Genomic DNA, 27,623 nt, shown 5'->3' with positions numbered 1-27,623 from the left:
ACATAACACAGTTCATCAAAGGGCAAGCCAACTCGCCAGCTCCAAAAAGCAGCACAACTGAAGAGGAGATGGAGATTAAAAAAGCAAATGAGGCCATGTTAACAGGAATGATGGAAAGCGTCAGAAATGAAATCAGAAAACAATTCCAGGAGTTTAGAGCGGAAATCTGGAAGGACACCCAGGAAGCCAAGGAAGAAATGGAAGCAAAAATGGATACAATGCAAGCCTCCTTTAAAGAAAATCTTCACATCCTGAGAATTGAAATGCATGAAAAGATAGATTTAAAATACAACTCTTTAAAGGAAGAAATTTCCACGATCAGAGCTGATCTGACAACCATAAATAGCTCTCTGACATCCATAAACTCCGCAATTGAAACCATAACACAAAGAGTGGACCATATGGAATCCAGAATCTCTCGCCAGGATGATGAGGCAGACGACAACAACCAGAAAATGACCACACTCCAAGAAAAGGTGAAGCTTCAGGGCAGACTAATACAGGAACTAATGGACAAAGACAAGAGATATAATCTGCGCATAATTGGAATAGAAGAAGGAGACGAATACCAGAGCAGAGGGCTTAAACATGTTCTCAATAAAGTTATTGCAGAAAACTTCCCCAATCTCACAGGGGACCCCATCCAGGTAACCGAAGCCTATAGGACACCTGGCAGGCCAGACCCCAGAAAAGCCACCCCAAGGCACATAATATTCAAGACTACAGACCTCAAGATTAAAGAGCAAATTCTGAATTCAGCCAAAGCGAAGAAAGAAACTTTCTACAATGGGAAGAGGATTCGAATAACATCTGACTTATCCACACAAACTTACCAAGCACGAAGTGAGTGGAAGAACACCATCCAAGTACTTCAGACTAACAATTTGCAACCTCGGGTGAAATATCCAGCGAAATTGGAGTTCACATTCGAAGGGAAAAACAGATCTTTCCACACCAAAGAGGAGCTAAAGGAGTATGTGAATAAAAAACCAGCCCTACAGCAAATTCTAAGAGGGGAGCCCCACCCAACAGAGATCGTAAAAGACACACAGACAGAATCAGAAAGAAACTACAATAGCCAAAGTCCATCAGAAAGAACAGCTCACTAAAGACAAGAAATAAAAAAAAGAGGAAAAAACAGCCCAACAAGAAAATGGAAGGAGAAAAAACACCCTTATCCTTGATTTCTTTAAATATAAATGGTTTAAACTCTCTGATAAAGAGAAGCAGACTGGCAGAATGGATTCGCAAACAAAAAGTTGACATCTGCTGTCTACAAGAGACCCACCTTACAGCAAGGGACAAAAACAGGCTTCGAATGAAAGGATGGAGCAAGATCTACCAAGCAAATGCACCTACCAAAACGGCAGGTGTAGCCATCCTGATCTCAGACAAGCTGGACTTCTCATTAAAATCAACTCAAAAAGACAAAGAAGGACACTACATATTAATACAAGGAAAATTCCAGAATCAAGACATCACGGTGATAAATGTATACTCACCGAACAAAAGAGGCCCTACATATGTCAAGCAAATTCTCACAGAATTACAGAACAAGATAGACACAAACACAATCATAGTGGGTGACCTTAATACCCCACTCTCTCCAAGAGACAGATACAACACCCAGAGGATTAGCAAGGGAGCTGAGGACCTAAGTAACACCATATCCCAAATGGATCTGACAAACCTATACAGAATCTTCCACCCTACAGAGACCCAATACACCTTCTTTTCAGCAGCCCATGGATCATATTCCAAAATAGACCATGTCATAGCCCACACAAAGAACCTCAGCAAATACAAAAGTATTGACGTCATCCCATGTATTATATCTGATCACAGGGGATTAAAGGTAACCCTCAACAACAAAGGATACCACAGAGCCTATACACACTCGTGGAGGCTAAACCCCACACTGCTATCCAACACTTGGGCCACAGACCAAATTAAAGATGAAATCAACGAATTCATAAGCCACAATGACAATGAAAACACATCACAAAGAAACCTATGGGACACAGCTAAGGCAGTACTAAGGGGCAAGATCATTGCCCTCAGCACTCACATTAAAAGAATGGAAGCAGAGCAGGTGAATAACCTCACGATGAAACTAAAACAACTGGAGAAACAAGAAAGACAGAATCTAAAATGACTAGGAGGGGAGAGATCACAAAGATTAAAGAAGAGATAAATCTGATTGAAAATAGAAAGACCATTCAACAAATAAATAAGACTAAAAGCTGGTTCTTTGAGAAAATAAACAAAATTGACAGACCCCTGGCAAGACTTACAAAAAAAAAGAAGAGAAGAGACTCATATACGTAAAATCAAGGACTCCACCGGAAAAATTACAACAAGTACACACGATATTCAAACAATCATAAGGAGCTATTTCCAAAACCTCTACTCAGCAAAAAACAATAATTTTACAGAAACGGATCAATTCTTAGAGAAGTACAAACTGCCCAAACTGAACCAAGAAGAAATAAATCAACTAAATAAGCCAATAACTTACAGTGAGATACAGGGGGTAATCAAGAGCCTCCCAACAAAGAAAAGCCCAGGCCCAGATGGATTCACCAAAAAATTCTACAAAACCTTTAGTGAGGAGCTAATAGCAATACTCCTCAAACTCTTCTGCGAAATAGAAACAGAGGGAGAAATCCCAAACTCATTCTACGAAGCTAATATCATACTCATTCCCAAACCAGGCAAAGACCCAACAAAAAAAGAGAACTACAGACCAATATCACTAATGAACACAGATGCAAAGCTCCTCAATAAAATATTAGCTAACAGGATCCAGAAACTGATCAAGAAAATCATACATCATGACCAAGTAGGCTTCATCCCACAGTCACAAGGATGGTTCAACATCTGTAAATCAATCAACGTAATTCACCACATAAACAGATCTAAAATTAAGAATTACATTGTTATCTCAGTCGATGCCCAAAAAGCCTTTGACAAAATACAACATCCATACCTATTAAAAGCTTTGGAGAGAACAGGAATAGATGGAACATTCCTCAAAACAATAAAAGCCATATACAACAGACCAACTGCTAATATCATATTAAATGGAGAGAAACTTAAATCATTCTCCCAGAACTCAGGAACAAAACAAGGATGCCCACTCTCCCCACTTCTTTTCAACATAGTGCTGGAATCCCTAGCCATAGCAATAAGGCAAGAGGAGGACATCAAAGGGATCCACATCGGCAAGGAAGAAATCAAGTTATCCCTATTCGCAGATGACATGATCTTATATCTGAAGGACCCAAAAAACTCAGTCCCCAAACTCCTACACCTAATAAACCAATTTGGCAGACACAAAATCAATCCACCAAAGTCAGCAGCTTTTCTGTACACCAGCAATATACAAACAGAAAAGGAAATTATGGAAACAATTCCATTTACAGTAGCCAAAAAAAGAATAAAGTACCTAGAGATCAACTTAACCAAGGACGTGACGGACCTATTTAATGAAAACTATAAAAATCTAATAAGGGGGGCTGGGGATATAGCCTAGTGGCAAGAGTGCCTGCCTCAGATACACGAGGCCCTAGGTTCGATTCCCCAACACCACATATACAGAAAACGGCCAGAAGTGGCGCTGTGGCTCAAGTGGCGGAGTGCTAGCCTTGAGCGGGAAGAATTTCTGCCAGGGACAGTGCTCAGGCCCTGAGTCCAAGGCCCAGGACTGGCCAAAAAAAAAAAAAAATCTAATAAGGGAAATCAAAGAAGACACAAGGAGATCGAAAGACCTCCCATGCTTATGGGTAGGCAGAATCAATATAGTGAAAATGGCCATACTGCCCAAATTGTTATACAAATTCAATGCAATACCTATCAAAATCCCAGCCACATTCTTCACTGAAATAGAGAAACCAATCCATAAATTCAAATGGAACAGCAAAAAACCTAGAATAGCCAAAGCAATTCTAGGCAAAAAAAAGCAGTGCAGGAGGTATCACAATACCAGACTTCAAGCTCTACTACAAGGCCATCATAACAAAAACAGCATGGTATTAGTATAAAAACAGATCGGAAGACCAGTGGATTAGAATTGAAGACCCAGAAATAAAACCGCACTCTTACAGCCAACTGATATTCGACAAAGGAGCTAAAGACATACAATGGAATAAACATAGCCTCTTCAACTACTGGTGCTGGGAGAACTGGGCAGCCATATGCAGAAAATTCAAAGTAGACCCAAGCCTATCACCATGCACCAAGATCAACTCAAAATGGATCAAGGACCTCCATATCAGACCTGAATCCTTGAAACTACTGAAGGACAGAGTAGGAAAGACGCTAGAACTTACAGGCACAGGAAGGAACTTCCTGAATAGAGTCCCAGGGGCACAACAAATAGGGGAAAGACTCCACAAATGGGACTACTACAAATTAAAAAGTTTCTGCACAGCTAAGGACATAGCCACCAAAATAGAAAGACAGCCAACGATATGGGAAAGGATCTTTACCAGCACAGCAACAGACAAAGGCCTGATATCTGTCATCTACAGAGAACTCAAAAAACTAAGCCCCTCCAAGCCCAATAAACCTATTAGGAAAGGGGCAAAGGAGCTAAAGAGAGACTTCACAAGAGACGATACAAAAATGGCAAAGAAACACATGAGGAAATGCTCAACATCCCTGGTAGTAAAGGAAATGCAAATAAAAACAACCCTGAGATACCACCTCACCCCAGTTAGAATGGCCCATACTCTGAACTCAGGCAACAACAAATGCTGGAGGGGGTGCGGGGAAAGAGGAACCCTTCTCCATTGTTGGTGGGAGTGCAAATTAGTACAACCACTTTGGAGAACAGTATGGAGGTTTCTCAAAAAGCTCAATATAGACCTACCCTATGACCCAGCCATACCACTCCTAGGCATCTATCCTAAACAGCAAAACCCAAGATATCAAAAAGACATTTGTGCTTCCATGTTTATCACGGCACAATCCACAATAGCCAAAATATGGAAACAACCCAGATGCCCCTCCACAGACGAATGGATCCAAAAAATATGGTACTTATACACAATGGAATACTACATAGTGATTAGGAATGGTGAAATATTGTCATTCCCAGGGAAATGGTCAGAACTCGAACAAATAATGTTGAGCGAGACAAGCCTAGAACACAGAAAACAAAGGGGCATGATCTCCCTGATATATGACTGTTAACAAAGGGAGACGGAGAGACAGTAGAGACCAAGTCTGGGAAACCAAAAACTGCTTGTCAAATAGTATTCCCCACAGGATTGGGGCAGCGACCCAACAGTATGTAACTAAAACCAAACAATTACTCAACATTTAAAGGTCAAAAATTGACCTCTCAAGGGAATACAATAGCTCAAAAGCTAGGTATGTACGTTCATATAAGACTACTGTCGACATATGGTCTAATATCGACATTACATTTAAAGCCCTAGGCGAACTTTCTTGGGTGTGGCCACGTGGCTACCGTATATGTTCTCAATACATTGTATATTGTATATATGTCTACCTGACCTAGAGAAGAGATAGAAAAACAGAACGTAAGATATCACAAGAAATGTACACACTGCCCTACTATGTAACTGTACCCTTTTTGCATAACACCTTGTCAAAAAATTTGTGTTCAGTTAATAAACAAATAAATTTAATAAAAAAAGAGATTCAAGACACTTTTTTCCCTCTCAAAAAAGTTATTACGCCTCAGCACAATTTTGTATTTCCTTGGTTTCTCTCCCTGACCTGCCCATGCCCACTTATCTTGTCAATGTACAGGTAGGTATATCCATAAAAAAAAATGTCAATTAAATATGACTTAATTTAGTCATTCATTTAAATACATACTGGCAGCATCATAGGCAATTAAGAATGCCTAACAACATTTTCTCCTTTCTACAAATTAACTACTTAAGACCTTTACTCATTTATTTTAGGAAATACTAAAAAAATGGAATAATTCAAATTTAACATTATCCTACCTCAATCAATACATGAAACATTCAACTATCTACTGTACACGATCCATTAGTAAACCCATTTTCTGAAAACGTGGCCAAATGTAAATATAACATAATTTACATAGAAATACCAAATATTAAAACAATATAGTGGGGACAGGAGGGAAAAACTAGGAGAGAGTGAGGGAAGGGATGACATTGTCCTAGAAGGAATGTATTCATTACTTGATTTATGTAACTACAACCCCTACATACATCACCTTCATAACAACAATTTTTAAAAATGAGATATGCTGAAACTTCCCCAACAACACATTCTCTAGCTTACGTTCTCCTTTCTAGCCCTCTCCACATTATTTTAAAAGAATAGACATTTTAATCATAGTATAAGAAAAAAGTACTCAAGGCACAGGAATTATAAGACAAAACTTATTGGAAGTGGTTTATATTATAATCTAATTCTGGATTTATATTATAATCTACTTCCAGTCAAAAAACATGTCATCTCCAATATACTTGATACACCTAAAAAGTAATTGTTTGGGCAAATATTCCACAAATTTGAACCACCCATGCCTTGCCAATCTCATTCTCAAAGTTTATGTAGAGATGACATTCTAAAATGCAGTATGCTTCTGTACAAAGTCGGGAATTCAAGATACTATCCAAAATACACATGTAACTTTGCTCTGAAGTTTAAAAGTTGAAAAATTAGGCCTGAATCACAAATTTAAATTGAAGATACTCAGTGGTAGAGGGGAATTTTAGGATATCTAGCATAAAGCCAGTAGTGAGTACCTTATTTGCTTTTTCATAAAGATATTAAGTTGATGCTACAGATCATACAGATCACTTCTTCTTTAAAACGTAGTCCTACTTTTAGACTATATCCACAATGTCTGTCAAAAATGTCATAAGAGGGGCTGGGGATATAGCCTAGTGGCAAGAGTGCCTGCCTCGGATACACGAGGCCCTAGGTTCGATTCCCCAGCACCACATATACAGAAAACGGCCAGAAGCGGCGCTGTGGCTCAAGTGGCAGAGTGCTAGCCTTGAGCGGGAAGAAGCCAGGGACAGTGCTCAGGCCCTGAGTCCAAGGCCCAGGACTGGCCAAAAAAAAACAAAAAAACAAAAAAATGTCATAAGAGGGCTGGGGATATAGCCTAGTGGCAAGAGTGCCTGCCTCGGATACACAAGGCCCTAGGTTCGATTCCCCAGCACCACATATACAGAAGACGGCCAGAAGTGGCGCTGTGGCTCAAGTGGCAGAGTGCTAGCCTTGAGCAAAAAGAAGCCAGGGACAGTGCTCAGGCCCTGAGTCCAAGGCCCAGGACTGGCAAAAAAAAAAAAAAAAAATGTCATAAGAGGGGCTGGGGATATGGCCTAGTGGCAAGAGTGCCTGCCTCATATACATGAGGTCCTGGGTTCGATTCCCCAGCACCACATATACAGAAAATGGCCAGAAGTGGCGCTGTGGCTCAAGTGGCAGAGTGCTAGCCTTGAGCAAAAAGAAGCCAGGGACAGTGCTCAGGCCCTGAGTCCAAGCCCCAGGACTGGCAAAAAAAAAATAAAAAAATGTCATAAGAAAGCCAACTATAAACCAATATTTCTACCATGAAAATAATTCAAAGTTCACACACAATTCATACTGAATAAACTTGGGAATAGAACAAAATAAAAAAGAAAACAAGACTGAGAATCTGCCACAGATAACAAAAGGCAATGTAGTATTCAACTGGATTTTGGACAGACAAAGGGGATCAATAAAAAAGCTGGTGGCATCTAAATACACTGGGAGTCTAGTTAATACTAATGCACCAGTGTTTGTTTCTTCATTTTGATAGTGTACCATGGTAATGTAAGAGTATATAATATTAAGAAAAATTGAAGATGAGTGAAGATATATGTAAATGCTTTATAATAACTGAAGCATCTGTTATCTAAAATTATTCCATATTCTAACAAAACATACCTTACATATACAGAGAGAGAGAGAGAGAGAGAGAATATAAAATTAAGAGCTATATACAGAATAAAATGTATCTAAGTCAACAAAATAAAATAACAGGTCAAAACAAGAAAAAAACACTAATGCCTCCTGTCATTAAACAGATAAGAATGCAAATGAACCATTTATGAAAAAAAACTAGCTAATAAATAAAAAATATTAAATTTCCCAGGAAACAAATAAAATTAAAAGAAGATAAAACTATTTTCTCTATCAAATTAGCTACAGGAAACTGTATTAGTGGTTAAAGTATGGTGCTTCTGATATTGACATATATTGTTGATTATAAAATACATTAAGATAACCATTTTATAAAGCAATTTGGCATAATAAACCCTAAGCCAAAAGGCAGATGCAACAACTCAACTTTTGGGAAAATAAACTAAGAAAATAATTTGAAATATAGGTTATGTTTATTCAAAATATTTTCATTGAGATATTCCTAATATTTAGTTTTTACTGGACAAGTGGCCTGTAATACACAGTTAACGATGGCACAGGCACTTAACTGGTAATTATTAACAAGGACATTCACAGAGTTCACGAAAAACTTATGAAATTCATATTTATAAATATATAAACAAAGCATCATAACTAGGTAAAAACAGCTGAATAAAAAGCATGCTTATGAAAGAGCCTGAAAGAGAACACATCAAAGTTATGAGTAGTAATTATCCCTGGGAGGTCAAAGTAAAAGCAACATCTTCTCCTATGTTCTACATACTATGAGGATGATTTGTTCTTATACTCAGAAAAATTGTATTTTTGTGAAACCAAGATAGAGGAACTATAATTTAAGATAATATATATTGAATGCTTTAATACAGAGATAATTATCAGATAGGCCTAAAATGAATCTTGGCTCCAGTAATTATGTCTCTAGGCAAGTCTCTGGACCTCTCAAAATCTTGTTGCCGTATCTGGGTTTTGAGCACATTATTTTGGACATATTTGCTATTATTATGACACCACTTTTCAGAATTATTATGAAAACTAAATGAAATATGTAAGCAAAATACCTGGGGAAGTGTCTGGCACATAGTCGGGTAAAAGTTTCTTTTAAAAAAACTTTTTTTGTTTGCCAGTCCTGAGGCTTGAACTCAGGGCCTGGGCACTGTCCCTGAGCTTCTTTTGCTCAAGGCTACCACTATACTATTTGAGCCACAGAGCCATTTAGCCCTTTCTGTTTATGTGGTACTGAACAATCGAACCCAGGGCTTCATGTATGCTAGCCAAGCTACATTCCCAGCAAAAAGACTATTTTTATTAGTGTTATTACCTACTGTAAGTGCAAAAGACAGAAAAAGAGATCAAAACTAAAGAGAATTTTTAAAGATACTTTTGAGAAGAGGTTAGAGAGCCAGTAATAGTGGCTCACACCTGTCTCAGCTACTCAGTAATTTGAGACCTGGAGAATTCCAGTTCAAACTTTGTTAATAAAGGCCCAGAAACACAACAAATCAAAAAAAGGTTGGAAAAACGGGACTGCATCAAATTACAGAGCTTCTGCATGGCTAAGGACATAGCTTGCAAGATAAATTGAAAGCCCACAGACTGGGAGAAGATCGTTACAGGCCACACAACAGACAAAGGCCTCTTATCTAAAATTAACATAAAACTCAAAAAATTAAATTCCTCTAAAACAAATCTTCAAAGAACCAATGGCCCCTCAACAAATGGGCTAAAGACCTAAAAAGAGACTTCTCTGAAGAAGAAATGAGAATGGCCAAGAGATACATGAAGAAGTGCTCTACATTACTGGTCATAAAAGAAATGCAAATCAAAAACTACACTGAGATTCTACCTCACCCCACTAAAAATGTCCATTATCAGGAAAACTAATAATAACAAATGCTTGAGGGGATGTGGCCAAAAGGGAACCCTACTATATTGTTGGTGGGAATGTAAACTTGTTCACTCTGGAAAGCAGTATGGAGGTTCCTCAGAAGGTTAAACATAGAGCTCCCCCAATGACCCAGCAGCCCCACTTTTGGACATCTACTCAAACGATTACAAGCAAGACCACATTAAAGCCACCAGCACAACTATATTCATCGCAACACAATTGGTCATTGCTAAAATATGGAACTAACCCAGATGCCCCTCAGTAGATGAGTGGATCAAGAAAAAGTGGTACATATACACAATGGAATTCTATGCCTCTATCAAAAAGAATGACACTGCCCCATTCATAAGGAAATGGAAAAAATCATATCAAGTGAAGTGAGCCAGACCCAAAGAAACTTGGACTCTATGGTTTCCCTCATAGGGAATAATTATTACATATCTAGGATAGTCCTAGCAGATCACAATAGCTCAAGAGCTATGCCTGTATGAATACATAAGATAATCCTAAGCAAAATGAACTTCAAGTTATGGAAATAAGTTGTATATCACGGTTGTAGTTATTTTCAACATGGCATGTAAAACCGTGCCCTTCTTTTTTTTTTTTTTTCCTGTATTCCCATCCTGTGGTTTTACCCCTGATATTACTGTAGCTGATTTTAGTGCCCTGGATATTGTATATACATGTATTGGAACTAGGGAAGGGAAAGGGAATACCAAAATCAAGAGACAAGGGATAAAAAGACAAACCAATGCAACAGCAATACTTACAAAACCATATAGTGTAAAGCAACTGTACAACTCATGAGGGGAGGGAAGGGACTGGGGAGGGAAGAGGCAGGAGAAAAATAAGGAAGGAGTTAATAAGTTGCATAAGAAATGTACTCCCTGCCTTATGTATGAAAAACTGTATCCCCTCTGTATTTCACTTTAAAAATAAAGAAATTTAAAAAAAAAGAATTCCAGTTTAAAGCCAATCTGGGCAGAAAAGTTTTCAAAAGACTGATTTGAAACTACCTAGGCTGGACTTACGGCTCAAGTAGTTAAGAGTACCAGTTGTGAGTGAAGCCCTAGAACCTGGAGAAAGAAAAAAAAAAAAGAGAGATTTTATCTAATCCTTGAAAGAAGAATAAAACTGTACCAGACCTAGGCAGAGATGTAGAGCAATGTTAAAAACCCAAGAGTTTTGAATAAGCAAGGTTGTTTCTGAAATGGTTAAGTAATCACACAACTACAACAGAGAAGTAAAATATTTAAAGGCATTAAATTAGGGCAGCTTAAGCAATACCATATCAAAACAGTACTCAATTTTGCACTAGTATTTAGAAATTAGTGTCTGAAAAACAAAAAACTACAGATTTTTTAATTCATGTTCATTCAAACAGGAGGAGGGAAGCAAATATTTAGAAATTAAAAGTGGATATATTCAAAATAAACCAGGCACCGATAGCTCTTATCTAAAATCTAAACTATGCAAGAGGTTGAGGTCCAAAGCCAGTCTGGGGAGACAATTCCTTGAGACTCTTATCCCCAATTAACCAGCAAAAGGATGGAACTAGAGGGATGGCTCAAGTGGTCCGTGCCAACCATGAGCACAAAAAAATCCTAGTAAAAACATGGAGGCCCTGAGGTCAAGCTCTAGCATCCATACAGAAATAAACAACAGCAAAAAATAAACAAATGAAATAAAACTTCCTATTCTTGCTTGCTACCAATGCTACAATACCAAATGCTACAAACTCAAAATAAATTTAAAATGTAAAAAATGGTTTTCTCTTTTGAACTCAGTGCCTCACACTTGTTAGATAGGAACTTGGGCTGTGTTCCCAGTTGTTGCTACTGTTATTTTTCAGATAGGATCCAGCTCCTGACCCAGATCCTTCTACCTATGCCTCCCGCGTAGCTGGAATCTCAGACATGCTTCACCTTGGTCAGCTTTTTTTGTGAGGTAGAATATGGTCAACATTTAGTATAGGCTTGCCTCAAACTCTGATTTTCCCAATTTCTACTTCCCTTGTGTCTTGGATTATAGGTATGTACCATCATGACTGGCTGAAAGTGATTTTTTTCCAGATAATTCTAAATTGTACAATGGCAGACTCCTCTGATTTAAAAAATACATATTTTCCAGGCAATCGATTGAGATTCATTTTTAGGTATTCAATCCTAAATTTATTACAGTGAGGTTTTTTTTTATCTATTTACAAAATGAACTACATGCCACTGTCTTTTTAATTAAGCTTCTATTGTTCAATTTGAAACACTGAACACATATGTGATACTTAAAAACAACAAAGTGATAATTCTAGTACGATTAAATTTGTTTATTGTTTCACAATTATTAAATATTTCTAAGTAAAATTAAACTGAGCAAAACAATTCACAAAAACTTTCCAAGAATTTTATCATACATATATAGACTAAGAAATCCAGTTGTAATAAAGATAGAATGTACAAAACAAAGCCTTTTACAAAATGAAATATTCCATAAGCAAATCATAAATTAACTAAATGGAAAAGACTACTTGCAGTAAGTATTAGTTGCGATACTGGCAAGAGTTCCATTTTCTAGTACAGTATGTAAGAAGCTTAGAAATTATCACTTCTCTTACTCACAACAAACACAACAAAGACAGAGAGAGAGAGAGAGAAGCTAAACAAATAGAAAACTTTCTTTCCTAATGAAGACCAAAGGACAACATCATTATGCTTAAAAATGAAGTGGCAGGCAGATAAAGAGAACCACAACATACTATAGGAAAAATATAGTACAATAATATCCACATATAAAGGAACTTGTCTCAAGTTTGCAAGTTTAAAATCCCAGGGGAGATCAATCTGAGGAGATGCCCAAGCTTTTGATAGTTTCCTCTCCAACCTCCCTATCAAGAGTAGAGAAAAACAGCCCCCTGCTTTGGACAGGAGCAGGGGAAAGAGAAATATCCACTGCAAAACAGCTCCAGGATTTCCTAACAAGGCCTTCCCTAAAGAGAAACTACTTTACTAAAACCTGACCATCCATTTCTTTGCAATGGATGAGTAAAGTTCCATTGTGTGTATATACATTTTTTTGATCATTCGTTCACTGAGGAGCATCTGGGCTGTTTATATACCTTAGCGATAGTGAATAGTGCAGCAATGAGCATGGTTACGGGTGGATTTATTATACATGTTAAGTATAATCTCTGTGGTACTTTTATTTTTTTAAATCTCTATAAAATTTTAATTCTGGGAGAAACTTTAAAGAATTCAGTTTTGTATTTGGTGAGCAAAACTTCATAACTTAGGCTATTAGTGACATTGGGCAGATTGCCTGTCCTTGAACTTTTTCTGTTTCATTTGTTTTGTGCTAGTGCTAGGGCTTGTATTCAGGGCCTAGTGTTCTTGCTCTGCTTTTTTGACTTATTATTTTGCTCTACTACTTGAGTCACATCTCTAGTTCTTAGCTTTTGTCTGGCTACTTGAAGATATGAGTCGAATATATATCTGCCCAACTGGCCTCAACCCCTGACCTCAGCTGACTCTCAGACCTCAGCTTCATGAGTAGCTCGGATTACAGGTGTGAGCCACTGGCACCAAACTTAAACTGTCCTATTCTTATTGTATAAAAGTTTCCTTAATTTTAAGTGTATTTGTATAGTAACTTTGATGTTGACACTTTGTAATATCATTTCTAGGTCTAAAATTCTATGTTTTATATTTAATCCTGAAAATAGAGGCTGGATTTTCTGGTTTATTTTCCCATAATTTTCTTTTCCATTTGGCTTGAATGGCCATTTAATAGTTGTGGAAATAATTTCCTTTCATGAATAGTTTGTGATTGAAGTATATCGCTTTACTTTGGCTTCCTCAGATAAAATTTTGGAGGGGAGGGCTAGGAAATGGGAAGAATGAATAAAAAACTGATTTTTTAGGAATCAGTATTTACTACTTGGATGTTTGAAATTTTTGGCTGAAAGTACATTTTTAAGTTTTCTGTGCCTTGTACGATGGTTGTAAAAATTCGTGAGCACTTTGAGATTTTTGTTTGGGTGGGGAGGTGTTTTGTAAAAGTGGTGTTGTTATTTCTATTATTTATTCCCATTATATAGCACAATGATCAGGAAACATTCCTAGCAGAATATCTATTTGCATGACATTTCTAAAAGTTTTCAGGAAAATGTAATCCTTTAAAATATACAGCTATGGCAAAGTAAAGTGTAGAGTTTGTTCAGTTAAACTTTGCTTTTGTTTGTCTTTCTTCCATGTTTTGTTTTGTTTTGTTTTGTTGGCCAGTCCTGGGCCTTGGACTCAGGGCCTTGGACTGTCCCTGGCTCCTTTTTGCTCAAAGCTAGCACTATGCCACTTGAGTCACAGCGCCACTTCTGGCCATTTTCTGTATATGTGGTGCTGGGGAATCGAACCCAGGGCTTCAAGTATACGAGGCAAGCGCTCTTGCCACTAGGCCATATCCCCAGCCCTTTTTGTTTGTCTTTCTTACATGACAGAAATACATTAAGTTCTTCAGGCTCTTACATATCTGATTTGGGGCAGATCATTGATTTGTTGTAAGAGTTAACACTTGCCTCTTTTCATTAGATTTAATTATATTCTATGTTTACACACAAAAAAAATAAACTTGAGATGGTAATGGAAAAAAATTAAAAATAAAACCTAACTGATCAAGAGTTGAAGTATCCACTTTCAGCTCCTTCTATACAACCTATCTCACTAAAAGGCCAGGGAGGAGAAGAGGCAGAGGGTGTTTGAGAAGCACTTTAAAGGCAGGAATGGAGGGAGAAAAAAAAAATTTTTTTTTTTTTTTTTGGCCAGTCCTGGGGCTTGGACTCAGGGCCTGAGCATTGTCCCTGGCTTCTTTTTGCTCAAGGGTAGGCTAGCACTCTGCCACTTGAGCCACAGCGCCCCTTCTGGCCATTTTCTGTATATGTGGTGCTGGGGAATTGAACCCAAGGCCTCAGGTATACGAGGCAAGCACTCTTGCCACTGGGCCATATCCCCAGCCCGAGAAAAAATATTTTTGATTTTAGGAAATATACATTGAAGACTTTATGGGTAAATACTCTAAAATATCATTACATAACTTTCAAAATTATTAGTTCTACAGCAGTTCTAACAAATGTTCACAAACTCTTCTGATACTTCTAGGAAATTGAACAAAATTATCCTCCTATGAGTGTATGTGGATTTAGTGACTAGTTTCCAGTAAGTGGAATACAAAAGAGGAAAATGAGAACTTTCACCTTTGTGGTATCTTCAACTTCCACAATGTCTTACTAGAAAAACTCAATTTTAGAGATATAACACAAGATACCTAATCAGCACACAAAAACTATAAAGATTATAAAAAACAAGGAAAAACTGTCACAGACTGAAAGAGATTAAAGAAATGTAGCAACTAAGTACAAGGTAGTATCCTAGATTAAGACTCTGTACAGAAAAGAGATATTTAAGCCTGAATAAAGCTCTAGTTTGCACAATGTACCAATGTTGACATTTTGGTTTACATAAATGTTAATATCTCATGTTTTAATAAATGGCAGAGGTGATTTACCAGAAATTTACTCAAAGGAAGCTGGGTGATGGGTATGTAGTATTTTTGCAACTCTTCTGTAAACCTAAACTTATTTCAATAAAAAGTTTATTAAATAATGCATTAACTCATTTTAAAGTTAATTATAAATTAATACTTTTCAAATTAAAGCAGAACCATTAAGCTTTATTTCTAAGACCTACTTATTGTATGAATACAGATTCAAGTAAAATACTTTTGAAATAGGTTTTTATTACATATCTCTTTCCATTTAATGATTTTTAGAGAGGGAGAGAGAAGAATAAAAGTTTGAAAGAAACTTGGGATGAACTAAAAAAAAAAGTTGGAATCCTCATGGACATGGTTGGAAAAGACATAAAACAGAATAAGGTCATATTTCAAAGATTAAAATTATCATACTAAATTTATACAAATGTAACAATAGACAAAGGACCAGAAAGAAAAGGGAAGAATTAGGGACTATCATAAAAGCCTAATACCAGCCAAATTTGATTGATCAAGCCTGTATCCCTGGTTAAATGGGAGGCACAGACTAGAGGATAAAGGTTGGAGGCCAGCTCAGATATAAAAGTTGCCTCTCTCCATCTCAACCAAAGGCTAGGCGCAGTGTTATGCCCCATCTTTCCCAGTGACACGAGGAAACACAAGTAGGAGGATCACAGCCCAGGCAAGCCAAAGCCTAAAAGACCCAACCCTTGAAAATTACTAACGCAAAAAGAGGCTGGAGGTATGGCTAAATGGTAGAGCAACTGCCTAGCGAGCACTAGACCATGAGTTTAATCCCCAGTACAAAGCAAAAGTTTATTACCAAACGTTTCCAAATTTTCTGCAATGCCTATTCTTCTCAATTTTCCAAACTACACCCTTTGGTTTAAGTTGGCTAATCAGAAAATTAGGTTTCTCATGCATATTCTCTGAAAGGATCTTCATTAAAAGTTGACAGATACATTATATTATATATTGACAGATATAGAAGTTGACAGATATTAACAGTGTTCTTTTAAAGTTGGGGATTTTATCCAAAAGAAGTTTTTTGTTTGTTTGTTTTTAAGACAGGGTCTCACTATGTAGCTTAGGCTGACAAACTCAAGATCCTTCTGCTTTAATGCTAGGATTACAGGCATACAACATCACACTCAGTTTTGTGTATTTTTCATAATAAAATACACTTTAGATTAAGTTTTTTAGAAGTCTCTGTAACAAATGTATATACTTTCTCTCTAGCCAGAAGGCCACAGACTTTCTTTAACTCAAGGTTTTACATTAGCCAATGTGCTTGTCTTTTTTCTCAGCTGCCAGTAAATCTCAATTCAATGTAGTGTCCAAGTAGCAAGTGACTCTTCTGAAATGCCCATTAATATATACCCGCCCTGTTCCTCAAAGACTATCACTATTGTATTTATATCCCTAAATTACTCAATATGGTATTACTTTAAATTCATAGGGTGATTAACTCTTTCAGACATGACTATCAACTTTAAGAATGATAACTTCTTTTAATTCAAGCCAATTTTTTTTCACTTTTTCTTAAACTCAGAAGTGTTTCAAATAACAATACCAGGATTAATTAAAAATAGGAAAATTATTAATAGGTCAGATTCAAGAAAATCTTTAGGTACCTATTAGCAAAATTCCCTAAAAAAGAACACTATAACAAAAACACATATACTATGACATCCATCCTACAGTAATTTCACTGTCTCCATTTTACATATTCAGTTCAACTCCTTTTAAGAAATTATGCAAAAGTCCTGACACAGAATATAACATCCCCACTGAGCATTCAGTTTAAAATGCTTTGTGTAATTTTTCCTTTGGCACACTAGACTATTTTTTTTTTTTTTTTTTTTGCCAGTCCTGGGCCTTGGACTCAGGGCCTGAGCACTGTCCCTGGCTTCTTCCGGCTCAAGGCTAGCACTCTGCCACTTGAGCCACAGCGCCGCTTCTGGCCGTTTTCTGTATATGTGGTGCTGGGGAATCGAACCTAGGGCCTCGTGTATCCGAGGCAGGCACTCTTGCCACTAGGCTATATCCCCAGCCCCATCACTAGACTATTTTTAAATCATCCAATATACTACTCCAGTGACTCTTCGGTTGAGATTTACCATATGATTAGAACAAAAAAACAAAAAAAAGAACAAAATACATTTGATACATCAGTAGCATAATTCTAGAAATTCCTAATTTTAAGTTACCTGGCTGTATTAAGAATAAAACTAATATAAAATGAAATCAAACCTAATTGTATTTCTTTACATAATCCTTTAAATTTCATCCCATAATCATAATGTGAAGCCAGCCCAGGCAGGAAAGTACATGGGACTCTTACCTCCAATTAACCAGTAAAAAGCCAAAAGTGGAGGTATGTCTCAAGTGGTAGGGCACCAACCTCAAGCTGAAGCCAGGCAAGACTATGCAGCTCTGAGTTCAAGCCCCAGTACTACTATCAACACCAAAAAAAAAAAAAAAAAAAAAAAAAAAAAATCATGACAGGAAGAAAGTATTTCAAAGAAAAACTATCGTAACTGTCATAAAGAAATACATGATACATGGAGGTGAGGACAAACTAGCTGCAACATCTGTCACCCTACTGATTGAGTCTGCAGATCTGGCTGACCAAAGAAGTGTCTTCTTCCTCCCTCATGACTCCAAGTACATCTCTCCAGAAGTTGCAACAACCGCTGATAACCTGCAAACAAGTTCTCAAGAAATACATCTCAAAGGTCTGGGGCTATGGTTCAGTGGCATTCACTTAGCATATGTGAAAGTCAGTGTTCAATCCCCAGAACTACAAAACATGCATAAGAAAAGTAAATAAATAAATGCTGTAGGACAGACAGAAATGATGACACAATATTCTACTTTTAAGGCATTAAGTTAGTTTGCTTAGTCCTATACTTATTTTAAATTATATGAAACAAGGAAATAAAGTTATGAAATAATGTGAACTTATTTTGCTCCAGAAATAAAAATACTAATTTCTTTCCAAAAATAAAAATATTGTCATTGGATGTTGGTAGATTACCCTGAAATTCTAGATACTAAGGAGGCTGACATCTGAAAATCACAGTTCAAAGCCAGACTGGGCAGGAAAGTTTGTGAGACTCTTATCTCCAATCAACCACTAGAAAACCAGAAGTGGTGCTGTGGCTCAAAGTGATAGAGTGCTAGCCTTGAGCAAAAAGAACTCAGGAATAGCCCCAAGTTCAAGCATCAAGACTGTCAAAAGAAAAAAAATACCACCACCACGACTAAAGTTTGTTAAGCTGTAGTTCACATGAAATAAACATTTAAAATGTCAATAAATTACTACCTTGTAACAATTCTATTTTGATCCATAGATCATGTTCATAGAATTATAATCATGTATTTAGTATTTACTAAAATTCTATGACTTTCACAGTCCACACTCTGTTTGCTCTCAGCTGGTATTCTACCACCTACACACTCAGAATCTAGGGGACTTTTCTGCCCCAGCTGGCTTTGAATCACAATGATCCTCAGATCTCAGCCTCCTGAGTAGCTAGGATTACAGACATGAGCCACCAGCGGCTGAGCATCTCCTTCCATGTTTTGGTAATTTCAAGAGCTACAGAAATAATCGGTCTCTTATCTTAACTTTCAAATTCCTTGACCACCAAAAATCTTTGCATTTTCAAAATCCTCCATTCTAACACAACCACCAATTGTCTTTGCCATACATTAATAATTATACAAATATATACAAATGCATTGTATATGTGTGTTCATTTTGTTTTAGATGATAAGCATGTGTAATCCAAGGACACCACTTACTATCTGTATCTTGTCACTAACATTTACCACATCTGGCAGAATCAAGCACTTCACTGACTCTCACCTCCCATCTTTCTGGCTCATGCACTTTTATCCCAACCTAACAACCTCTTTAAAATCTAGCAATCACAATCTTCTTCACTTTTTCACTACCTCATTTTTGATATCCTTAATTTCCATCCCCAAATCTTCAACAACTTTTTTTCTCTATCATCTCCCTTTGAACTGATAACCTATATTATTTTTTCTTGAAGAAAACTGAAGCCAGTAAAAAGAGTATTTGAATCTGTCCTCACCAAATCTAATTGCATACTACCCACTTTCATCATATATCGCTGCTTCATTCCCTGGTTCCACTTAAATTCAACTTTTCCACTTGTATGCAGATCTGTTTCTCTTTCTCCCCAAGACTTTTCCCCTAAGGTTAGACTCCTTATGTGTTTTTGTTCAATCATTTCTGTCAGCCTTCAAGCATGCTGCAATAACTGTCATGCAAAAAAAAAAATGCACCTTAAAATCTTGTTCTTCTCCAGTTACTACCTAGTCCTCTGCTTTGTAGCCAAATTCTCTAAGGCAATCACCTGTACTCACTGTATCTTATTTCCTTTATTCTAATCAAGCTTTCATCCCCCAATATTCCTCAGAAATATTTCTTCAAGGTCAACAGCTCCTTCCATCTTGCCAATACAAGTCATCTTGTTCAACTTCAATAGGACTTGATGCTGCCAAATATTCCCTTGATTCTTTTTACATTCAGCTTCTTAGGAAATGCACTTGTCTAGCTTTCCTGTCACTTCAGTATTGTTTTCAGTGTTCTTTGCAATCTCCTCTGTATAGGAGAAGTGTCTCAAAGCTCAATCTTCTCAATCTATATGAATTTCATATGAAATTTCCTACAGCTCCATGATTATAGATACTACCTATGTACCTAAGAGGCTTCAGACTTTTTCTCTCCCCTGGGTCAGACTCATAATTAACTACTTAATGAAGATCTTCATCTGGATGTCTAAAACTCTTTAAAAAAAAAACACAAAAAAAAACCAAAAAAAAAAAAACCCACAACTCTTGATTGCTCCTTGACAAGAAAACAAAACAAAACACAACAAACACTTTTCTTCAAGAGATTCCCCCATACTGTACTCACTTGGTTCTTTAGGTCAAAAACCTGTAATTATTATTGATTCATCTCTTATTTCATACACTATTAGTAAGTTCTGTCAACTGTACCTTCAGAAAATTCATTTTCCTGTTGACAAAACTCATGAACTCTACACTTAAATACCTTTATTCATTACAAGTAAAACCTTGATAAAAGTGTGGTAATGGGTAAGGGTGAATATGTGTTAGTTATATAAATATGACTATTTCTCACTACTAGATTTCTTTTCTTTTCTTTTAGAATTTTTTTTCAGTCATGGACTTGAACTTAGAGCCTAGGCACTGTCACTGAGCTCTTTTGCTCAAGGCTAGTGTTCTACCACTTTGAGCCACATACCACTTCCATGTAATAAATTTCTAAAGGATATCCTTGCTTCTACTCTTATAACAGTCCATACTCCAATGTTCAGAATAATCTTTTGCAAATCTAAAACAAATTATATCATTTCCCTGCTCAGATCCTTTCTATAGTCCCATCACACTTTAAATCTACCAGCCCTCACCATGATCTCAAGGCCTTACATAATCTAGTCTACCAGCTTCTCAGACATAATTCTAGTCATTTTAACCTTTAACCTCCATTCATTGTGCTCCAGAAACTAGACTTCCAAAGGCTCTGAAACCACACCAAGCATATTTCTGATTAATTCGTCTTCCTTTTCCTTTTTTCCCCTCAGGGGTGGTGGTGGTGGTGGTAGTACTAGTGATTAAACTCAGAATCTCATACTTTGCCAGTTGAAGAAAGCACACTGTCTTCAGCTTTTTCAGTTTGTTTCCCAGAAAAGGTCTCATGCTTAATCCCGGCTGACCTCAAACAGTAATCCCCCTATCTCTGCTCTAGAATAGCTGGGACAATAGGCATGTACCACCACACCCAGCTTTCCTTTTGCTTTTCCTTTTTTTTTTATTTTTTAACTTATTCCAAGTTCTTTAAACCAAGGCTCATGTAATTCTACATCACTCTGTTAGTCAACAGAGAAATGCTTGTTTAAGCCACTCAGAGAAGTGGATCCAAATTATATGTTTTACTATAACTAGTTTTCATAAATTCAAGTTAACATTTGCATCAAGTCTTTAAGTGCCTAGTGGAAAACTGAACTAAAATCAGCTTTAGGAAGCTGGAACATCAGATTAAGGAGATTATATTTTATCTAATAAGCGAACTACATAAACTTTAAAAGTGGAAAGAACTACTATTTTAGTTTTCAAATCCTACAGTAACAATGTATCAACCTATCAGAAGCACACATACAGTGATCTGCACTTTTATTAGTTTTTGCACTTTACACTTTTATTAGAGTTCTGGATAGTGTGATTGTTATTAAATATTTAAAATAGAAATTATAATTTAAAATTACATTTTAAAAAAAGAAAAAGGACTTTCTATATGATATTGGTGGTTCAGAAATGGAATAGTTTTCTGAATCCCATCCTATCTACCATTTTCAGTCCCTTCAGTTTCAAATTCATGCTGATATCAGTGTATCTTCCATCCACATTCTTGGAGTCAAAATGGACAGTTGGTAAGGCTGAAAACATTAAAATACTACTCTTTGTTGGGTACTGGTGGTTTTACATATGTAATTCTAAAAATCAGGAGGCTGAGATCTCAAGATCTGGGTTTGAAGCAAGCTGGGAAAAGATGAATTTGAGGCTCTTATCTCTAAGTAAGCAAAAATAGCTGGAAGTAGAGAAATAGCTCAAGTGTTAGTGTGTCAGTCATAAATGAAAAAAAGTTAGTGAGGGGGCAACAAGCCGCAATGTAAGCACAAAAATATAAAATAAAAATTTACACATAAAATCATAACATATATTATAAACCTTGTTAAAATACAAATTCTAATTCAGTAGATCTATTTCCTAGGTATTGTAAATGCTCCTGATTCTCAAGGGATAACAATTTCTTTTTAAGTAGCTAGGCAATGGCCCCTATATACACAGACTACCAAGGCACAAATTTAATGAGTTCTTTCTTTTTATAGTTTATCCTTTCTTCTCTAATCTGTACAATATCTGTTTTCTTATTCTCCTAGTATTCAGATTTATCATTAATGCTTTTACTGATAAACTTTTTTCCTTTTATTCACTCATGATCTCTAAATGTTTTCGTATCTTTTTCCTCTTCCATATACCAAAATATTATCTAAAATTTAAGACTGAGGGTGAGACCAAGAGCAATGGCTAACATCTATAATACTAGCCACTTAAGAGGCAGAAATAGAGGATTACAGTTCTAAGCCAAGACCAAAAAAATGTTTCCAAGGCCATCTCTACCAATGACTGGGAACAACTCTGTCATCCCAGAGTCTCGTACACAATAAAAAGTCTAGGCTGGCCCAGGCATAAATAGAGACCCTGCTATGAAAAATAACCAATATAAAAAGGGATGGTAGAGTGGCACAATTGGTTGAGTATCTGCCTGAGTCTCAAAACTAGCCTCACCAAAAAATAAAAAGTAAAGTTAGGGACATAACTCTGCAGAGAGCACCTTCCTAGTATGTGCAAAAGTCCTGCGTTCAACTCCATAGCACTGTCAAATAAATAAACAAAAATATAAGAGATAACATTTAGAATAAAAAAAAACAGCAACAACAACCTAATTTGTATCAATTATAAGGACCATAAGCTAATTAAGGCAAAGAAATACTAACTATAAGTCATTACAACCAATTTTTATACAATGAAAATACTTTTTTTAAGTTCGACTTAAGGTTCCACTTACAAATAAAATTCAAGTATATCTTCCAGGCACTGGTGGATGCACGCCTGTAATCCTAGCTACGCAGGAGGTTGAGATCTGGAGAATAACAGTTTGAAGCCAACCCTGGGCAGAAAAATCTAATTCTATCTGGAATTAACCAGCAAAAAGCTGGGCTAAAAGAATGGCTCAAGTAGGAGAGTACCATGTAGGAACAAGCAAGCCAAATGAAAACACAAAACCCTGAGTTTAAACCCTGCTATTAAAATATTATTCTTTCGACGGTATAATTTTGTTAGCTTTAAACTGCATTTTTATGAGTAAAAAATTCAGAATATTTACAACTACATGTATAGAAGAACATTCTACCATAAGATCTAATTTACCAGCTTCTTGAGAGGTTGCGATTAGGAGGATCAAGGTTCAAAGCCAAGTGGGGCAAAAAGTTGGCAAGACCTTCTGTCTCAACAAACAAGTTGAGTATAATGATACATGCCTGTAACCTCAACTATGCTAGTAGTATAGAAGGGCTGCGGTCTGAGGCTAGAACCAGGCAAGAATGTACAAGAACCTATCTGAAAAATAACTAAAGCAAAAAAGTGGTAGAAGCACCTGCCTAGCGAGCACAAGGCCCTGAGTTCCTGAGTTCAGAAGCCCCAGTACTGCCCAAATCACCCTTTCCACTATGACCTTTACTCCACAATGATGTCCTGGTGATTTTCTGACAGGATCCTTATGTGTCTTTAGCTCAAAACCTTTACTGTGTCTCTGCCACCTCAGAATAAAGCCTATGTTCCTTCCTATAGCATATAACTTCAGAGAGTTGGGTCTCACTGGCCTCTCAAACCTTATATCCCATTGAAATCCACTCATGCAACACTTTAAGCCCCACCAACATCAAAGTACCTAAATTTCTAGCATATGTCCTAATATTTAATGCCTCCATTTTTGCTTCAGTCTAAAATGTCCTTTACTTCTCCCCTTTGGCTTCCTGGACAACTACTCCAAATCTTTACTACTACTACTACTACTATTATTATTGTTTTCCCTTCATCCATTGCTAGGTAATAATGGCCCTGACACTGTTCCAAGAATTTTACTTGTAGTCACTCAATTTTCACAATTACTCTTCCTATGAAGTATACCATTGTTACTTTTATGCACATGAAAACTAAATTATTAAGAAATAGCGGGGCTGGGGATATGGCCTAGCGGCAAGAGCGCTTGCCTTGTATACATGAGGCCCTGGGTTCAATTCCCCAGCACCACATATACAGAAAACGGCCAGAAGCGGCGCTGTGGCTCAAGTGGCAGAGTGCTAGCCTTGAGCGGGAAGAAGCCAGGGACAGTGCTCAGGCCCTGAGTTTAAAGCCCAGGACTGGCCAAAAAAAAAAAAAAAAAAAAAAAAAAAAAAAAAAAAAGAAATAGCCTCCCCAAGAATATCCAACTGGATGGAGACAGATTAAAAAATCCCTATGTAACATATTTATATTATTGCACCTATCATGCTGAAGTTATTTTTATGAATATCCTTAAGCTAGAATGTAAGCTCCTTGAGGGTGAGGAGGATGTTGAAATAATCATTGGAAGCCTTTTTAAAATTGATCTTAAAATAAAATTTCTAACAAGTTCGAGAAAAACATTCAGAAACTAGTTCCCAAATACATTTCTGAATATCCTATGAGTTCTATAAAGGATGTATAAAAAAGACAGATTATTAAAGACATGAGATTATAGTCCTTGTGGACAGCGAAATAAACTTATTCTAAATAGTACTGCTTAGTAAATCAAAACCCAAAGGATCATTTGCTTAAGATTAATTTTTTTCCTCACTAAATAAGAATTCTTGTTACTTACCATTCAGGGCAGTGAAAAGACCCAAATTTACTTTGCTCAAGTGGAAATAAGCAAATCACAGATGAGCATTACTAATTGCTTCCTTAAATCTAGCCAAGAAATGTATCTCATTACTCAATTAAAATACATTTGCCTGACTTAGCATTTAACAAAAGAATTCCTAAGGTTGTGTGGATTAGTATTTCATTATTCAAATAATTAAAAAAATTGTCTTGAGGGCAAAATAAAAAAACACACAAGAATACAAAATAACTATCACTGTCAATCTGTAGACTACAACTTCTATATTAACACTGTTAAACAGGTACATGTGTTACACTAAAGCATGTATGTATAAAGGACTGGAGGCATGGTTAAAGTGGTAGAACTCCAGCCAAGCAAAAAAGTATATGAGGCCTTGAGTTAAAACCTCACTCCCACCAAAAAGAAAGAAAACAAAACATGCATATTAATCTACAGTATTTCAGTGCCCATTCTTTATGCCTCCTTAATGACAATAATGACAAATGACCTCAAGACAAAATCTACTGCACTCAGTATGCTCCCACTTGCAGTCCTCTGAGCCATACTGAAGTGCAGTAATTAAAACCCACAGGGACAGAACCAGCAGCAACAGCACACATCACAATCCTTGTTACCATTCTCTGCACCCTGCCCAGCTTCTACACAATGACTTATACACTGTATCAAAAGACTCAAGAGTTTAGGACCAATGACAGCAAACTCTACCCCCCACATACATCTTACCATTTCTTTGTACATTCAACCATCAGCTCCTGGTAGGAAGCCACAAACTGAAACTTGGATGCATGTTTTCCCACGCGCTGGAGTCTCTTCCAAACTGAAGCCATGGTGATGGGTTCAATACACTGGAACACTTCTGGATTCGCAACACGACAGCTTTAATAAAGCAGAAGGTCCAAAGCAAAAGAGCTTTGCATGTATGTCTGTACTTTTTAAAACTCAACTATCACTTGAAATGATGCTTGGGAGTCCATAAGTCTTCTCCCTGTTTCACAGGGTAAATCCCATCTTAGATGAATGGCCCAGTCAAAAGCAGTATGATATACATGACAGGAGGAGTGAGAGGAAGCTCCCTCATGGAGACATCACATTCCACACTCGGGGCTATGTGACATGGATTCTGGAAGGCTGAAAGAACAAGCAAAACAAAAGAAAAAAGGAGAGACAGAAAGAATATGAGAAGAAAAGCAAGAGAAGTGACTAGATAAGGCTGTAACATACAATCGCAGTTGTCTACCTGTTTTTCAAACAATGAAACAAAACAACGGCCACAAAAGCCACCAACATCAAAGGATGCAAGGTACCAGGGGAGAAATGACAGCTCACAAGGAAGACAAGGAGCAACAAAATCAGGTAAATGGGAATCAGTGACAACCCAGAGACTGGAGTCAGTGAGGGCCCTACCTTCCCCTCCCAGCACCACAGAAGGAGGAACAGAGCGGGAAAGTCTCGAGATCCTGGTTAATGTCCACGGGGCCAGTCGGAGGGGAGGAGTGGAGTTATTTTAAAATAAACTTTGTTTTCCAGCTGATAATTAATGGACTCAACTCCTGGAATATATGCTGGGGGCGGGGGGGAGAAACTAGGGAGCAGTGAGGACTGCTGTTGTTCAGAGTGGGAAATGGATGGGAACCGGGGAGTGGAGGGAGGGAAATCGCCCGGCACAGGGAGGTCAATGTCCCGGCTCCAGGCCACTTGGGTTCCCCTTCACCTAGGCTGCCAAGAGAAGGGACATGGAAACTCCTGCCTGGGCGTGAAGCAGGGACCCGCGGGGCTAGAGGAAGGCGCAGGGTGCGGGGCGCAGGGCGCGGGGCGCGGCGCCTCCCCACCCCCATCCTCAGGGAACAGCCTCCGGGAGCCCCGGGTGTCCTCACGCACCGAGTCCAGATTCCTGGCCCCCTAGCAAAGGCAGGCGGTGGCCCGCCGCCGTCCCTGTCACCTAGACGCGGCCGTAAGACCCCAGCCGGGTCCCGAGCCCGGCCCCGCCTCTCGCCCCCTGCCACCCGCCCCTCACACCTCTAATCCCGCTGCCTGGAGGAGCGTGGCCCCCGCGCCCTCCTCAGAGCCGCTCCACCATCGCCGCCGCAGCGGCAGGCGCCGCTGCCACCGCCGAGTCCTCCATCCCCGGCGGAGCCACATGGAAGTGCCAAGCCAGCCGTGGCTCTCCCTGGAGCCGAGGTCCGCAGCCCCGCAGGCGGACGGCACCTCTCCACCCGCCCCCTCACTGACAAACCACCCGGAGACCGTCCCCCACCCTAAGGAGCACTGCCCGAGCCTCCGCTCCGCGCCCAGCACCCCCTTCCCCCGCCTCCCTGCGCCGCTACCACCATCATTACCTCCCCCGCCGCACCTCTCACACTAACCCTACCCACCGCGGCTCAACCTCCGTCCGCCGGGCCGCCATTGGCCAGGCCCCACGCGTGCCCCGCCCATCTAGGTGGCCGGGCCTTAGAGCTGCTATGGCCTCTCATTGGTAGATCGACGTGCTCATCACGGAGGTCCCTCCTCCTAGCTCCTGAGGTGTTTTTTCCTCTGCCATAACGCGGCGCACTGTCTATCCTTTTAAAAAAAAAAAAAAAAAACACAAAACTGGAATCCACCAGGATGGTCCCGCCCATTCTTCTGATTGGTTGAGAGGAGGAAACGATGGGCGGGAGAAGTAAAGAGTGTTTATAGTGAAAGGGAAGTTGATTGCAAAAGGTGGCTGTCCGTCAAAGGTGTCGG

The 27,623-nt window shown here is 38.2% G+C and overlaps 1 protein-coding gene across 5 annotated transcripts in view; it reads right to left on the bottom strand.

The window, feature by feature from the left end:
• The window catches only part of Ehbp1 (EH domain binding protein 1), a 270,123-nt gene extending 242,814 nt beyond the window's left edge, over nucleotides 1-27,309 (bottom strand). Inside the window, exons 1-2 of one of the 5 annotated variants that reach the window (XM_048352600.1) lie at nucleotides 27,272-27,309; nucleotides 25,623-26,027 (exon numbers count right to left, since the gene is read on the bottom strand). In XM_048352600.1, coding sequence (XP_048208557.1) covers nucleotides 25,623-25,726 — 104 coding nt within the window. In that variant the 5' untranslated portion in view covers nucleotides 25,727-26,027; nucleotides 27,272-27,309. The other 4 variants (XM_048352599.1, XM_048352602.1, XM_048352598.1 and 1 more) reach the window with 4 other exon arrangements.
• Nucleotides 27,310-27,623: the final 314 nt, after the last annotated feature.

This window comes from Perognathus longimembris, chromosome 8 (assembly GCF_023159225.1).
Source record: "Perognathus longimembris pacificus isolate PPM17 chromosome 8, ASM2315922v1, whole genome shotgun sequence".
In the NCBI taxonomy this organism is placed as follows: Eukaryota; Metazoa; Chordata; class Mammalia; order Rodentia; family Heteromyidae; genus Perognathus; species Perognathus longimembris.
This window is presented reverse-complemented; position numbering and strand designations above follow the sequence as displayed.